This window comes from Cryphonectria parasitica, assembly GCF_011745365.1.
Source record: "Cryphonectria parasitica EP155 unplaced genomic scaffold M406scaffold_10, whole genome shotgun sequence".
In the NCBI taxonomy this organism is placed as follows: Eukaryota; Fungi; Ascomycota; class Sordariomycetes; order Diaporthales; family Cryphonectriaceae; genus Cryphonectria; species Cryphonectria parasitica.
Genome location: NW_024468918.1, coordinates 560,060 through 576,404, shown reverse-complemented (window position 1 = coordinate 576,404; position 16,345 = coordinate 560,060). Strand labels below are relative to the sequence as shown.

The window sequence follows — 16,345 nt, the reverse complement described above, 5'->3', positions numbered from 1 at the left end:
TACCACAGAGATGTTGATGATGTGAGGACATTATGGTTATAAAGTATTGGCTTGATTTGGGATCAATTTGTTGAAGCAGTTTGCTATGTAATGTCCAAGTACGTAGTTACTGAATGAATGTGATCTGTTGTTCTGGCTCTCCTCCACAAGATCAATCTCCCAGCACTTCTCAAAACAACTTTGTTGGACTCTTCCTTCACAGAGAAACTCGTCCAAAACCATATTGCATTCATTCCTTACTTCCTCAACTGCTTCCCAATGGTCTTGAACTCATCAGTCCAGCCAGAGACATTGCTCACCTTTCTGTACGGATCCAGGTTCAGGAACTCAGCATCCACAAAGACAGAATCGCCCAAGGTCACTCTTCCTCGGCTCACGAGCCCAGTTTGTTGGCCGTCACGCCCCAGCGCCTCCCAGGCCTTCAGGACATCGGCACCACTGGCGCCCTCGGGCGTCGGATCCTCCCAGATACTGACCACAAATTCCTTCCCAGGCCGGAAGAAGAAGGCCGGCAGGTCTGCCAGTACCTTATTGGAGTCCGGGAAGGGCTGCATCGTCTCCTCGCGGACAGAGTCAAACAGCAGCACATAAGGACGCCCATTTTCGAACCTCAGGTTGGTTGATGAGGAGGAGGAAGAAGAAGAAGAGGATTCAATCGCTAGCCGGATGTCCTTGGCCGAGAGCTGAATGTTGGGAGAGGCCAGCAGCGCGTGGTCGATGTTCAATGAGCTCGAGTCGCCGTAGAGATAGAAGGGCATCCGGTCCGTTGGGTAGCTGGACCCCAGGTACATTCCGTTGAGCTGGCGGTTCAGCCAAGGGCGAATGATCTTGAGTGAGACGTCTGAGAGCTCGGTGGAATCCTCACTGTGGAGTTTTGGTGATAATAGCAAAATTAATTTAGTCACTGGCGCTGTTTTGATGGCCACGAACTCAAGCAATGTAGTCGTGAAGAAGCTGAGACTTACGGAGATTTAAGGCTGATATTCCCATACAACTCTTTGTTATTCTCGATAGCGTTGTTGAGGTCAACAGGATTTACCATATCAAACATAATGAGGCCATCTGGGTGCTGAGACGTCACGCTGTTGTACCAATCCCTCGCGCGGCTCGGCAGCTCAACCTCGAGAAGTGTCTGGCGCCGATGATTGGCCACATGGAAACTGGGCTTGTGCAGGATGTATATGCGGTCTTTGCCCTGCATCATGAACGAGTGGATGGCCTCGGTCGCCTCGTTCCTCTCACGGCAGACCTTTTTAGAACAATCAGTGAGAAATTCTTCAATGTGATGTGCAGGGCCAAAGAGTTGACTTGCCTTGACTGCCTCCTGGGCGACTTCTTTGAAAATACCAGCCAGATGACCGATGAAGTCTTTTTCCGTCGGGAAAGGTGACATGACCACATTCCTCAGCACAAACAGTTCCTGTGGACCATCCACCAGGCCAAGTCTCTCCTTGAACGTCTTGAGACAATTTCCGTAGAGGTCTGGGTAAAACTCAGTAGACGTGAGATAGAGAGGAATTTCGGTCGGGTTGTCCTCTGGCGTCTTGACAGAGAGATGATCCACGATCCGCCTGTTGAAGTAGTTGGCCTCGGCCGGATCCGTGTTCAGCCTACCGTCGCTAAATCGAAAGTTGCAGGCGAAGGCGTTGATATTCAGGTCCGATCCGAGCTTCCGGATGAGCGTGATGGCGTCGTCCCCACCGGGGCTCTTGGAGTTATTCTGCACGATCTCCGTGTTGGACGAGGAGAGGATATTGTTTCTGATCCATTCTTTCTCCTCCTCGACCGACTCTTTTGTTGAGCCCTCTGCCAGCTCGGAAGGGAGCAGGTTGAGAGGTACGACCACGAAAGGCATACTCTCATCGGTCATGGCCGCCCACTGTGCAGCGAGCTGTATTGTTTTGATTGTAAGCGGGGAAGTAGAAGAATACGAAAAAGGAGAAGCAATGAAGACAGAAGAAAGGGAACAATTCAACTCACACGACCACAAGTGAAGGACACTTCCCCCAGGAGCGCACCGTAACCCTTCTCGTCCAGCCCAATACAAGCGTTGGCCATGTACGTTGACACGGCTGAGGCTCCAGGCTTGCTAATTCATCATCTTGAGTTTCAGTAAAGCTTACTAGGGTATGTGTGGATAAAATCATCTGTGGATAACGGATTCCAACTTACCTTCCTTCCACTCCATAGACACCAATGTTCTCGGTGGAACCCTGGGATAGATAGGGGGCATTCCAGGTGAGAAGGTGCCGCAGTCGCCCGTCTCTGTAGCATAGACCACCAGCAGGATACGGGATGTATCCTGCCTTGTGAGGGTCAACAGTGATGGAGTCGGCCTTTCGCAGCCACCATATGGCGTCCTGCGTCTTTTTCCGCAGGGGACTGTCTGGCACGAAGCCAGTCGCAGGGCCTCCAAGGTCAGGCGGGAGGAGCCCAAAACGACCACTGTCAGGAGCATAGTCCTTGGGCAGCATGGACGCAAAATAGCCTCCCCAGGCGGCATCAGCATGGACGATGAAAGACAGACCCTTTTCCTGGTACTCGTCTCGCAGGGCGATGATTTCGTCGAGTGGATCAACAGCACCCTCCTCGGTGGATCCGACGATGGCAACCACGCCATAGACAGCCTGTTTGTTCTCGAGGCGTTCCTCGAGAGCCGCGCGAAGCTCATCGACATCGAGACGAGCTCCGTTGTCGACGTGGATGCCGACCATGTTCTCAGACCCGATACCAGCAATGGCTATGTTAATTTTTGCGCGAATACGTCAGTAAATGGTGCTATTTAAGAAGCGGTACTAGTCATGATCATAATGACAATTGAATCAACAAGGGTTTCGCAGCACGAACCTGCTCCTTTGGGCCAGGAATAGTGACGAGTGTTGGATACAAAGTATTGTCCTGTCTTTTCAATGCCGAATTGGCGTTCCAGCGCCTCCTTTCCGCGGGACTGGATGCCGTATTGATCCATGATGGTCTCTATGTACTGCGAGGAAATGCCATAGTCGCTATTGAGCCTGTCTGGGAGGTCAAGAATGGTGTTGACCCGTAGGTTGAGGAGCTCCCAGGTAGACAAATTGATCAAGAGGTCTTCCTTGCCATCTGTGGTGCGAACCTTGAATGTGGTTGCGACGTCCGAGAGTGGACCTTCCATGGCCGCACGGAGGGAGAGAGGATAGAACTTGAGGTTGCGAGCTTGAGGGGCACAAATGCCAGTTAGTAAATGAGGGATAGTCCTTATTGGCATGAAACTCACCAGCCCTGTGATGGTCAGCCTGACAGGAACTTTTCAAGTAATAATTGATATTCACAAAGACCATGAACGCACCAGATCGATTCAAGATTCGCAACAGTCCCGTCACAAGTCACATGGCCCCACTTGAAAACTTTCAGTTAGCATCTTCTAATGGGCTTGGGAAATATGCATAGAAACTTCATGAATGCTCACGGGTTCTGGTCCCTCTGGGTCAGGGTGGCTCTCGTTCTCGACATTGATGTTATATCCAAACATGTCACATAGCTGCTTTCCAACCTCAATCTCGGCGAGGGTCGAGAGCGGCGACGCCTCACTTCGAACCAGAACTTCAGTGTCAGCATATAATTATCCAAGTCGATGCAGGGAGAGTAGACTCACAAAGCCACGTTGTTCGGATTGTAGAGCATGGTCGTGAAGTACCCAAGGAGCGAGGGCATACTGATGTCCATGCACATGTGGCCTTGGTACCTGGGCGACCAGAACGGGACCGAGTGCTGGCCAAGAAGTCTACCTAGCTGCTGCGTGGCATTGGCCACAGCCTCGGTACGGTTCTTGAATTCCTCTGACTGCTGGATATCCTTGGTAATGAAAACCTGTTTGATTTATAATGAGGTCAACATGTGCATGCTGCTTAGTTTTCTTTTTTCTTTCTAGAAGTAAGAAGAAAGAAGATTGAAGATTAAAGCAGACAATGCAAAGGCAGAACAGGAAAACAAGAATACAACAAGAAAACATCGAGGCTGGTCACAGTTATGCATAAATAACTTCATTTCATTGGCTTACCCCGTCTCCAGGGAAGTAGTTCAGTCTCGCCTTCTCCAGCTGGTCGAGAAGCACACCGATGTTCTTCCTAAAGTATGCCATATTCTCCGCTTGAGGGCCGATGAAGTAGGAGCTGATGGCCTGGTGGCTGACGTCCTCATGAGACGCCTTGGAGGCACCGCTGGTGAAGACATTGCCGTTGTCCTTAGTCAGCTCGACACCTCCGGTGAGGCCCTTGAGGCCCTGGGAGAGGTCGATGTCAACATTTGCCGACACGTTGCCGACCCCGGAGAGGCCGAGGCTGCTGCTGCCCTTGGCCTTGCCAATAGACGGCACGCTGAGGCCACTTTGGAAGTGAGCACCGCCCAAGTTGAAGATGTCCATGTTGTTGTTGCTGCTGTTGTTGCTGCTGTGCTGTGTTGAAACTATGATCTAACCAGCACTCGACAAAGGAACTGCTGGACTCTCTGGTCAAGCTGCCCTGGCATGGAAGAAGGAGGAGGAGAAGGAAGGCGATGATGAAGATGGGCCTGAGCTCTTGGCTTTTTTTTAATGCTCCAGACATGGCCAGCCTGACATCACCTTCGGACAGTATTGTCGCGATCAAGTGTGACCGCCGCTTGGCAAACCCCGCTCCCAAGACGTCAATGTTGTTGTGTCTGGCCAAACACCAGGCCGTATCGTCCTGGTGGCTGCATATCACGGGGGCAAGAGTCGTCTGCCGCTTATGCAGGATAGAGTGATTGTGTCGTAGGCGGCTTGTCATCGACCGCCATCTCGTGCGACTCTACAAAGGCCGTGCTGTGTGTACGTGTGTGTGTGTGTGTGTGTGTGTGTGTGTGCAAACGGCTCTCGAAAATAAAAGAAGCTAATTATGGCCCAGATCGTACAGTCTACGATGATTGCATATAGATAGATTCTTCTATCTCACCAACATCAACTTCGTGTATATATTATAAGTACTTGAGCACGAAAGCTAACAGCCTACACAATTCACGTGAAGATACATACACATGGACATATTCTCAACATGAATTGTATGATTACTTAAGTAACAAATGTGTGATTACCTGAACATTTATACATTGGCATTACATATTTATCTTCTTTGCTAAAGCTTTGCAGAATATTTATAGGATCAATCAATCAATCAATCACGCCCTATTTACAAGTTCGTAACATACATATATCTGCTATAAAATCCAATTACAGAGCTTCCAAGGAATTGACACATGTTTTCCACAGTCCGAATTATACTGAGCATACGTAATGAGTGTATAGACGCTTGAGTACGTATGTACCTATGCTGATGTACAATGCATACATGTATATAGCATCAAAAATTTCATCAGCCTCAAAGTGGCTCACACTACGCAACACAATTAATCCTGCATCCACTACTCCTCCTCACTCGCACGCACATACACATACTCTGTCTCTCTATATCTCGACTCGAACAACGCAACGTAACGTTCAGACAAGACCGTCGGAGCCAAATACCTCCCCAACCCCCCTCCATATGGCGTAGGTCACGTACAGCGACGATCTCGATATGAGTATGACCACATCCCCTCCCTTTCCCCCCTTTTATTCCACACCGGTGAGCAACGCCGCGCAAGACAACAAAGGTACCTTCTGCAACCTCCGAGACTGATGCATGTCTCGGAGGGGGGACGAAAAGGAAGAGAATTTGGGGGGGGGGGTAGGGAAGAAAAGAAAAGAAAGGAAAAACAAACCTCGTCATTAGTGACGAAAAAGCAGAGGTACCTCCCGATGTGACCCAAAGACTTTCAGGTAGAAGCAAGTCACTAGGACAAAAGCCTCATCTGCACCAGCAGCTCTCAACACGAGAATCATTTACATGCATAAACCGGGCCGAAGGGGTGGGGAATCCTTTTGATCTACTCTTCTAACCCAAGTTAGTAGAAAAAAACAAGGTACAACCTAAATTTACTTTTCCATCCTTGCGGCTGTGACATGATCAACCACAGACCACGAAAGCAATCCTCCAGTCCTCCAGATCCTGGCGCCAGGCGCGGGTTGGGGTAAGAAAAAAAAAAAAATTAACAAGACGACAAGGAGAGACTGAGGTGCGCAGAAACAAGGCCCGCTGCAATCGTGGGGAGAGGGGTGGGTTGGTCTTGCACAGAAGTGGGGAAGTAATTGGTGTGGGGGGGGGGGGGCAAGGGAAACACATCAAGTCTTCTTTTGTTTGGCGAAGATCTTCAAGACCTCATCGGGATAATCCTGATCGTGTCCTACCCACCTACCCACCATGGATGCATTCTAATGGCGGGAGAGGACAACTTTTGGGAAGCGAGAAGAGAGTACCTCCTACGTAGGTTTCATTTCGTGGTATTGGACCCAGATGCAGATAGCAGACCCGATAGGCGTTGTAGCACGGCAGCGGAAAGAAGAAAATGAAGAAGCATTCTCGGCTGCAGACTGAGTGAATGCGGGTACGGATCTCGGTGTAATAGGAGGAAGCATTGACGAAGGGGTGACGGTAGACGAGAAGATGGAGGGGAAACCGGGACAATTGGAAAATGCTGTGTCATGACATTTGTTTAGGAAAAGATTGGTGCAACCGATGATCACGAATGGACTTGGGTAGTAAGCTCCCGTGAATGGTCATAATTTTTTACTTTGTGTTTTTATCTCTGTCATTTGGGTACCTAAGTACGCAGCAGGTAGACGACTCAGACGTCTCCTGGATCCTCCATTCCTTCCATCATCTGCGATCAAACTAGCAAGTAAGGTAATAGTATTCATAATTCCTAAGCCCCCCCCCCCCCCGGGCTACGGCCCCTCCAGCTGATTTCTTGTTTTTCTTTTTTCCTTTTGTCCGCCCTCATCATGTACAAGTCACAAGCAGTAATAGTGCGCTAGCGTGGAAAAGACTCGCTCCCCGTCTCCCAATCAATGTTACAGCACAGCATGTGGAATGATCGACGACCAGAGAACGATCTCAAATAGAGTTCAAAATGAAAACGCCCAACGAATGCAGAGGTATTGTGTGTCTGGTTTCCCATTTCCCATCCAGAGGATTTCATAAAAATAGAAAGAAAAAAAAAGAAAGGACATGCAACATATGGGGGATATCTCTTTCCCAGTCCACGATATGATCTTTTTGTTTTTCCCGGCTCGCCCCCTCCATAATACTCCAGTTCCATGATGAATGTGGTAGACAAAGGGAAAGAAGAAATAAACACAAGAAGAAGACAAAACCAGGTTAGTGAAGAATGGAAGAAAGGGAGAGAAGAAGAAGAAGAAAATAAAAGAAAGAGATAAGAGGAAAACCACATCGCCCGAAATGCAAGTTCCTTTGCCTAGAGCAAGCCTTCCGGACCCCTTTGATGATGATGATGATGATATGATGATGATCTTGTCCACTATGCGCCTGATGTCGAATGCTCAATTGGGGGGGTATCTGCTGCTTAAAATGAACTTGTCTGTTGGTCACTGCGTCGTGCTGCTTTTTTTGGTGGTTTTTTTTTTCTTTTTTTTTTTTCTTGCTGTTGTTATTCTTGTTGCTGCCCTGTTCTTCAGGGGCCCGAATTTTGCAGTCCCTACTTTTGGGTTAGGGTGAACGGCCATCGAGGTCGGGTTGAGAATGATGGGCTCATGGCGTCAAGCTCATGGCGTGCTGAATAAAGAAACGAAGACGCTCCTGATGTTCATAATACAACATATGGTGCCTGCCGCTTTGTTTGACGAATCGAAGGCGATGAGAGTGTGATAGTGTTGGTGGTGGTAGTAGTAGTAGTAGTAGTAGTAGTAGTAGTAGTAGTAGTAGTAGTAGTAGTAGTAGTAGTAGTACAACATTCAGATCCTCGTGTACACACTCTGCGTCACATGGAGGTCTGAGAAGGAAGCTGCGCCGGGACGACGGAGTCCTTATCCATGCTGGACTTGGGACTCTGCTCCTTGCGGTTGAAGACGCTCCTGCCGACCCTCTTGAACTTGTTAGAGTTGTCAGTCCCAGCTTCGTAGTCGACGAAGACGCTGGTGATGTTGTCCACCTTGATGCGGCAGAACAGTGTTGAGAACAGGTATTTGTCGCCGTTGTGGTCCAGGAGCGGCAGGGTGCGATACCCTTGTTTCAGGCTCGTCAGCTTGGCCGTGTAAGTCGCAATGGCAGGAGACCGGTCGTTGTAGTTGCCATTGTCAGACAGCTTCACAGACCATCGGACAAAGACCAGGTCAGGGTACTTGGTTCTGACGTCGAATTTGCACGGCGTCTGGAAGATGGGGTTAAAGCCATTCTCCCTGACGACCTTGGTGCGCGACTTGAGGGGCCAGCGTAGCGGCTGCCCGCTGGCATCTCGCTTGTCCCGCTTATCGTCAGCGAGGAACACCTCGACCTCGACGTACGGGTCTACCGTTCTGCGCTCGCCCAGGTTGGTCGGGCGCATGAGCTGCTGGGCCGAGATGACGTCGATGGTGAAGCTGACGTCCTTGCGCTCCCGCTTGCTGGCCAGCTCCTCCGAGACCATCTGTATCTCCCTGAAGGAGCGTGGCTTCAGGACGTAGCCAGAGCCGTCCTTGCCGCCCGCAAACATGGCCTGGTTGAATTGCATACCCAGGTCCAAGGTCTGCCAGTTCAGAGCAGCCATCTGGACGCCGCGTCTCCAATAAATCAGCGGGTCAAAGTTGGTTGATGTGAGCCGGTGCTGGCCAGGGTAGACGCGCATCAGGTAGCGCATGTTGTGGCGAAAGAGGGCGTCCTTGCTGCTCTTGGTCGAGCTGTTGTTGAGGAACGTGCGCTCCTTGAAGGACAGGATGTGGTTGAAGACCTTGCAGTCCGCATCCTCGAAGCCCCTGAATTTGACCCCGAGACAGTAGACACCCAGGTCACCAAGCACATTGGTGATCTTGCTCTGTCTCGACCGCCCAGTCTTCTCTGGTCCGCTGTCGTCGCTGGAACTACTGCTCAGCGCGTCCTGGACGTCCGAGATCTCGCCCTCGGTGATCGTATTCACGCGGCGGTTGCTATTGCGCCGGCTGCCAAGATAGTTGGGGCTGAGGAGAGGACTGTTGGGGATGGACGCCTCCGAAGGCGCCGTGGGCCGAGAGAAAGGAGACGTCAGGCTGTTACCGCGCCGCCTGCCCGTGCTGCTGCTGCTGCTGCTGCTGCCGCCGGCGGCGGCGGCGCCTGTTTCAGGAGCCCTGGGATCGTTCAGGTTGGGTGACTTGCACTTGACGAGGATCCGGCCCTTGAGCTGCTCCGGGGTGGGAAGCTGGTCCTTGGCACCCTCGAGCGGCTCCGTCACGAGCTTCTCCCCAAAGATCTCCTTTAAGATGTTGGCCATGACCTCCTGCTGTGTCGGGCTGCAGTGTACCTCCAGGGAGACCCATAGCGGGTACTGCGACTTGACGAAGGCGTACTTGTTGATGGCAACAATGACCTCACGGAACAGGATGGCCGTGGTCAATGTCTTTCCGTGCGTGACCATGGGCTGGTTGTCGGGCCCATCCCAGCAGTCCACCTCGACACACCGACAGCCTCGCATGAGGGCCGAGATATAGCCCTCGATGCTGGAGACGTCGGCAAACTGGCGACCGGTGAGGTAGGTGTTATGAGAGCTAGAGATGTAGTACTCGTTCACGGGCCGGTTAAGCTCGCAGTCCTCGGGGACAAGTTCAAGAGGGAGATTGTGGTTCGACATGAGATACTTGGCAAGGGAAGCCTGACTCATGCGTGGCTTCTCTGTAGTGCCGTCATCAGTGCCGCTGCCGTACTTGGTATTGAAGGACGACAGCGACGACGAGGAAGACGACGAGAACTTGCGGCTGAACTGGTTGAAGATGACCTCCAAGGCTGCACGATCGGTGACGTCCTCGTTTTGGATCTCCCTGAGGAACCAGAGAAACTCGTCAAAATCGAGCCCGTCCTTGTGGCTAGGGCGGATCTCCTCCCTGTATATCTTGTCGACATCGGCCCTGTATGCCATGATGCGGACGAACTCTTGGAATTCGCCGTAGTTGAGTTTGCCCGTCTCTGTCTTGTCGGCTTGGTCAAAGTTGGCCTTGAGGGTCTCTGGGGAGACGTGGATGTGCAGGTTGCGGCAGACCTGCTCGACGCCTGCGAAATCGAGCTCCTCTTCGATGGGAGGGTTTTCGGGATAGATCCTGGCCATCTCCTTGCGCCAGTACTCCTTGATGGCCCTGTCATTGAAGGCCATGAGCGATGTCATGAGATCTTGACGATGCTTGGACAGGGCAAACAAGGCGGTGACCCAGTGTTCGAAGTGCTGTTCATCATCCGCAATGAGGTGCATGGTCTTCTGCTTCCTGTCTGGCACGGCATACAAGATGGAGAAGAAACGGGGCTCTTCGGACTCGGCTACTCCACAGTCCAGGCGGTACTGTCGAGCCTCTGGGGCGACGCGTATCTCCTTGATGTCATCAATGTATACGGACTTGGATGGTCGATTCTTGTCCCAGGTGATCTTGCCGGCATCTTGATCAAGCACTAAGGTCAATCGCTTCCGCCGCTTCGCCGAGACCTTAGTGATGGGCGTGCCCTGCAATAACACGCGCTGGACGACGGGACCCGAGTGGATATTAGACGAGATGGTGGATGTGGCAGCCACTGAGGACCCGCCACAGGTCTGCGAGAAGTCCTGGAGGGGCTCCCCCTCGGCGATGGGCACAGGGTACAAGGGCTGATCCTTGACACCGAGAGCCTCATCGTCACTCTCGGAGCAGACTGCGACGGCATAATCAGGTGGGGCCGTGACACTACTATCGCTTCTCCCGCGCCGCATGACAGCTGGGCCTATGCTGGTATCACGACTGACGGGTTGTGTCGAGGACGTACGCCGGCTGCTGATGAGCCGCGAGCCCTCTTTCACCTTGTTGGAGAACCGTCTGAGCAGGCCGCTGCTCTTTGTCGGCTGAGATTCATTCTGTGCTGAGCGTTCGCTCGTCAGGCTCTGTGGTAACGAGGTGGTGCTGGTCTTCCTCGAGATGCTGGCCTGGGCGGAGGCGATGGAGGGCGGGAGCTCCATGGGCGGGGGCACGGCCGAGGGCCCCTCGTTAGGCTCCCTATCAGGTGCTTGGTCTGGGGAGGCCTGTATGGAGGTGTTGGTGGTGGTGGGCATGGCGGATTCTGGAGACATGGTGGGGGATGCCTGCAGAGGACTGGAGGCCATGGATGAGTTGGTGATGGCCGACGTGGGTGCGTTTTGTGTTGTCTGAGAATATGGTGGTGACGACGATAATGATGATGCTCCTGCTGCTGCTGCTACCAGGTTGGTCGTCTGCACCTTACTGGGGCGTGGACGCCGGGGTTGTGGAAACTGAGGGCTATTTGAATGTGCCGGCAGCAGGGGCCCTTGTGAGGGCGTAGAACAAGATGTGACTTGTAATGTTGAGTTGTTGTTAATGTTGTTCTTGTTGGCGGACGACATGGTGATGGATGTGTGTGGGTGATGAGGCACCGGCCAGTGAGAATTCTCCGTGAGTAGTAGGCTGAGCCGGGGGAATCTGTGGACGGAAGGGGCCCCCGACTTTATGTGAAGAGAGCTGGCATTTATATCAACGAGCTGCTGGTCAAGGGCCGCATTTTCGGGTCGTAGTGACGGTACCCCCAACTGGTCCTCCCTCGGGGCAAAGAAGATGCGGGGAAGAGACAATAGAAGGATGGAGAGAGATAGAGAGAGAGGAAGAGAGCAAGAGGAAGGAGGGGAGAAGAGAGACACGGAGAAAGGGATCTGAGATTGGATCTTCCTTTGGAGGGATCGTGGGTAAAGTGAAGTTGCAGAGTCAAGTGAAAAATGGGGACCTTTTCCGGGGTTGAGGCTGCAGGTGACCAAGTGACCTCGTCGTCAGCCGGCTAGTCGTTCTCTCTTGAGCAGACACACAATAATAGACGGCACCAGGCTCGAGTCCAGGGGGGTAGGAAGAAAAAGAGGTGTGTGTGCGTGTATGTAGATGTGTATAGGTTGTGTACCCAGATGCCTGCAGGTCGGGTACCGGAGTTGTAGTAGAGAAAGAGTGGTAGAGTGAGAGTGGGAGAGAGAGAGAGAGAGAGAGAGAGAGAGAGAGAGAGAGAGAGCGTGTGTGCGTGTGAGTGGTTCTGATAGATGTAGGTCCTAGCCAGGAACCAGTACAGGTCGTGTACAGCTACCGTGCACGGAAGAGGCGCGAAATTGCGCGGTGGGCCAGAGTCGGCACAGAAAAGAAGTGGGATGGGCCCCCAATGATAGTTGAGCGTGCGCAAGTCGCGATACCTTGGACACAGGCGTATTGGTGATGTGGCAGACCGTCATGCAGGTCGACAGATTCGGCTGCCATGCGCTAGCTGGGGAATATGCGAGAGTCCCACAGCCAAGTACTCCTGGTGGCAGCTGCAAGCCTGCTGCTGGGAGGGTCGTGAGGTGGGATGGCGATCGTTTCCCCGAGGTGGTCGCTGCTGCAGCGAGGCGGGAATTCGAGCGCGCCGGACGTCGAGCTGCAGTCTCCTATGTCTCCTGCGCCCCTCCTCTTCCTCTTTTTCCTTTGTGACTCTTGTTCCTTTTTGGAGTTCCTCGGCGCGCGCAAGCCGAGCCTCGCGGTCCTTTTCCCACAACAAATATGGTAGCAATGCGGGGGTTTGTATGCTTCCCTGGCTTTACCACCCCGCCAAAAAGAAAGAATGAAGAAGGAGAAGAACAACAACAACAAAATCCCTAGGCGCTCGAGCTCTTGTTGGACCTGCAAAGGAACTTCCTGGCTCTCGACCTCCTCCTCTCGTGCAGTTCGTGGTAGGGCCTAATAGCACACCAACCGGCCCAAGTGCACAGGCGACGCGCGCAGAAGAGAAAGCTGCCCCCACGGTCCTAGATATAAGAGAAGGTTCCAGGAGAGGTTGATCTAGGGTCGAAGTACGACTCGGCGCAAGGTGGCTCCAGTCTGCCGTGGTTTGTTCCCAGGAGATCTGCGGCAGGTGAATTGGAACGCGCAGCTTCAAAGAAGCAGCTTCGAGGATTCGCTGCGGTCCTATCTTCTTGGAGTTCGCACAGCGATAGCTGGCTGTGGATTGTCGGAGCAAAAGGCCTGACTTTGGGTCCTTTTCTGGTCGAAGGGTGCGGGCGGGCCGTCCAGCGTCGTCAGCGGTGTCTCGAAAGGTACGGAGGATGTGTACGAGGTCTGCCCTTTGGCAGCACGTTCAAGGTAGGCTTGGGATGTCGAAGTGAAACGTGGACATGAAAAGGATATGTGATTGTGTGGGTGTGGGTGTGGTGTGCAGAAGCCTGGTGGTGGTGGTGGTGGTGGTAGTCCAGTCCAGTCCGGTCCAACAGCAATGGTGGTGGTGGTGGTGGTGGAAACATTTGGTCGCTCGGGGGTGGTGGGCGTTTTCTTAAGTGCGTGATGCTAGTCTAGGTGGCATGGCTGTGAGATTGAGACAGGGGGGGTGAGACCATGGCACGTAAGGAACGAACAGAGCACCATAGAATACACCAGAGCCACACAGAGCTTAGAGTGGGTACGTATGGTCAAGAGGGAGCAGAGTTCCAGCAGGGTTCCTTGCTCGTTGATCTTTTTGCGGTCGTCACAAAGTCATGGTAAGAGTAGTTAGAGCTACGGAAAGGGTCAAAGTCTGAATGAATGGCCTTTGGGGTCGGGGGTGGCCTTGCGCAGGTGTACGTACAGAGTACCAAAAATTGTATAACGGGTACGTGGGGCAGGTACAAGCATCACCTAGGTACAGGGCGGGTACAAGGTACACGGCGGGCGACAATCTTGGTTTTCTGCAGCCCGGTTGGGGACATTGTGAGCGGGGGAGCCCGAGTGGGCACGAAGAAAAGGGTCGCGAATATGGTCAGAAGACTGGATGACATGGGTCTCGTTCAGTGAGTTATCCATTGGAAGAAGGGAGAAGAAGAAAAAGAAGAGGAGGAGAAGGAAAGAAAAAAAAGGACAGGGCCACTGGAGCAGCAGGGGCTAGAGACAGGTAGACTCTTGTACTTCTAACGCATGTATACTGTACTAGCTGCCTCGCTAAGAGGCACGCGCGGGGTGGGCCGGTTAACGCGCAAAATGGATGTACCCTGTTCAGTACCTAGTACAGATCCACAAGTCTTGTCGATCAAGCTCCAGCCGCTCATCTTCTAAAACCCCGTCGCATTGCTGATTGCCATATTGAAAATGTCTCCTCCAGACAGGCTAGTCCCAGGAACCGTCTCGGTCCCCCCCTTGGAGGTCACGGCGGAAAAAGGGGAACAAAGATCTCGGCTTGAATGAAGTGTGCAGCGTACGAGAGAAAGAATACCGATTGAGGCACATTCACCGTCAGGGTAGTAGTAGTACTACTTAGTCTGGAAAATTCTCTCGGGCAGAGATGCGACAGGGCAGCCTGGCTAAGGCGTGGGCTTTACTGGGCAGAAAAAGATTGGGTCATTGAAATTTGACGTGGCCCGGCAAGAAGGTGACGACACAACAAAAGACGTCACCAGGGAACCCCCCCAGGAGATGTGTCCATGGTACTACCATGGTAATGTACCATGTAATACTCCAGATCTTCAGAGCATGACCAGACCAGGGGGGCATGTCACCATACATAGTACATGGTAGTACCGCACAGGTATCACTTCTCAGAAAATCCTCTGCTGGTGCGCTCTCGGCGGGGCGTAACCTTGTGAAGGGGGCCGGTAGGGAATGGGAGGAGCAGAGGAAGAAGGGGGGGGGGGGGAGGGTGCGCTGAAAATGGCCCTATTACAATTACCACAGTACCACTCAGCTTTTGTGATGCTGAACACTGGCAAACAACAGCTGCTGAGGAAGGAGACATCCCACCAAAGGGGGGAAAGGGTTCCAGACAGAGTTCCTGACTGATTGAGATTCGTCCCTTCCCCTTTCCTGGGTGCTGTACATCGCAGCTTCAGTCTTTGGGTAATCTCTTCGAGCACTGTACATACATAGTACCTTTGCTGTGTCCATGTGGGGCCAAGCCCAAGTCTGACGGCCGATGTACCCACTCACCCACACACAAAGTCGGCTTCTGTTGTTTTCCTTTCCTTTTTTTTTTTCTGCGTTGCTCTCAGGTACAGCGTTGGCAGCCCCAAGCCAAACGGCAACTTGACCCGTTCCTCTCGAGCGCGCGCACATACACGCTTTTCTTGTGTTAAGACAGGGCAACCACAGCCTAACCACATCTGCTAGCATTTGCTATAGTATCAGATTCAGCTATTACCTACACGGTACAAATAGCGCCAACGGCTGAAAGTCAACCTGAGAAGCTTGGACGATGACAAGCTACCACCACTTTTTCTTTTCCCTTCCCCTGCCCTCCCAAGCCGTTTCCAAGCACAACAAAGCTGACGCTTTAACAAACACAGAGGACGACAAAGGAAGCCCCGTTTCCCGTTTCCCCCCTTCAGTCTGAGTCATGATGACTACGATTCGCGCGCGGAAGGGCTCGACAATACGGTGAAGCCCTATACCACGGCCGTGTACTCAAGTATTCTTGCCCAAGCGCTTACACTTCTCATCTTGCCTAGCATCCTCCTATCAACCCCAATGTACCTGCTTTGCGTGGTGGACACATATCTCCCCGCCTGCCTCACCGGTATGGGGTCACAAGTATTGCATGCCGTGTCGGGCATCTTGAGACAAGTCTCTGCCTCTCTTTCCGACCATAAGTCGTGGATCTATTCTATTCATGCCTTACTGGGGATAGGAGTAAGAGAGCGGAGGGCGACAGTGATCATCGCCAATCCCGCCTTGACGCATTGCCTTCCTCATTCCGCGGCGAGCAGCGGCGGGGAACATTCTGTCATGGCTCCATTGATCATCGCGACAATTGGGCATTCAACTTGTCCACGCTACAGATCGCATAGAGACACCTCACCAAACCTGCTCGGGGAATCCGCCCCTGCGGATCCGCGCATGTATTTTTTCTTCTTTTTTCTTTCTTTTTCATGGTGCGCTATGAACCTTTGATAAGGGTCTTGCGCCTAGCGCATAGGCATGGGCATATACATAGACATAGACATAGACGTGGCATAGACAGCCCTCAATTAGTTGGGTAAGCGCATTGTACAACCACTCCCACCCTCCCCTTACCCACACCACAATAAACGACCAACCCCCCCCCCCCCCCCAAAAAAAAACTGGTCCCCGCAGCACTGACACCGGAACTGCTTGCCGTTCTCAAGTTAATGGGGGTCTGGCCAGCCTTGGCTCTTGATAATCGAAAGACCTTCTAAAAGCGTTACAGATGGAAAAAGAGGGTTGGGCGTTGGGAAAGAGTATGAGTCTGGACCGGTCCAGTGCATGCACTCCCCCAGCACGCCGAGAGGAGAAAGTATCATTTGCTCTCGGTTTAAAAATCTCAATCCCGCA

At 52.5% G+C, this 16,345-nt stretch overlaps 2 protein-coding genes across 2 annotated transcripts; both read right to left on the bottom strand.

Moving 5' to 3' along the window:
* Positions 1 to 48: 48 nt before the first annotated feature.
* On the bottom strand, positions 49 to 4,491 carry M406DRAFT_85607 (uncharacterized protein). The gene is made up of 10 exons (XM_040926064.1): positions 4,037 to 4,491; positions 3,632 to 3,846; positions 3,446 to 3,566; positions 3,315 to 3,375; positions 2,848 to 3,192; positions 2,173 to 2,740; positions 1,981 to 2,089; positions 1,319 to 1,891; positions 966 to 1,249; positions 49 to 864 (listed from the first exon to the last, which is right to left on the bottom strand). Exons 1-10 carry the CDS (start codon positions 4,397 to 4,399, stop codon positions 237 to 239), a joined length of 3,267 nt encoding a protein of 1,088 aa, XP_040771236.1. The 5' UTR covers positions 4,400 to 4,491; the 3' UTR covers positions 49 to 236.
* A 3,038-nt stretch (positions 4,492 to 7,529) lies between these two features.
* On the bottom strand, positions 7,530 to 11,430 carry M406DRAFT_95745 (uncharacterized protein; the record flags this gene model as incomplete). The annotated part of the gene is made up of 2 exons (XM_040926308.1): positions 7,530 to 10,629; positions 10,696 to 11,430. The coding sequence occupies 2 exons, from the start codon at positions 11,428 to 11,430 to the stop codon at positions 7,867 to 7,869; spliced, it is 3,498 nt and encodes a 1,165-aa protein (XP_040771235.1).
* Between the last annotated feature and the right edge of the window lie 4,915 nt (positions 11,431 to 16,345).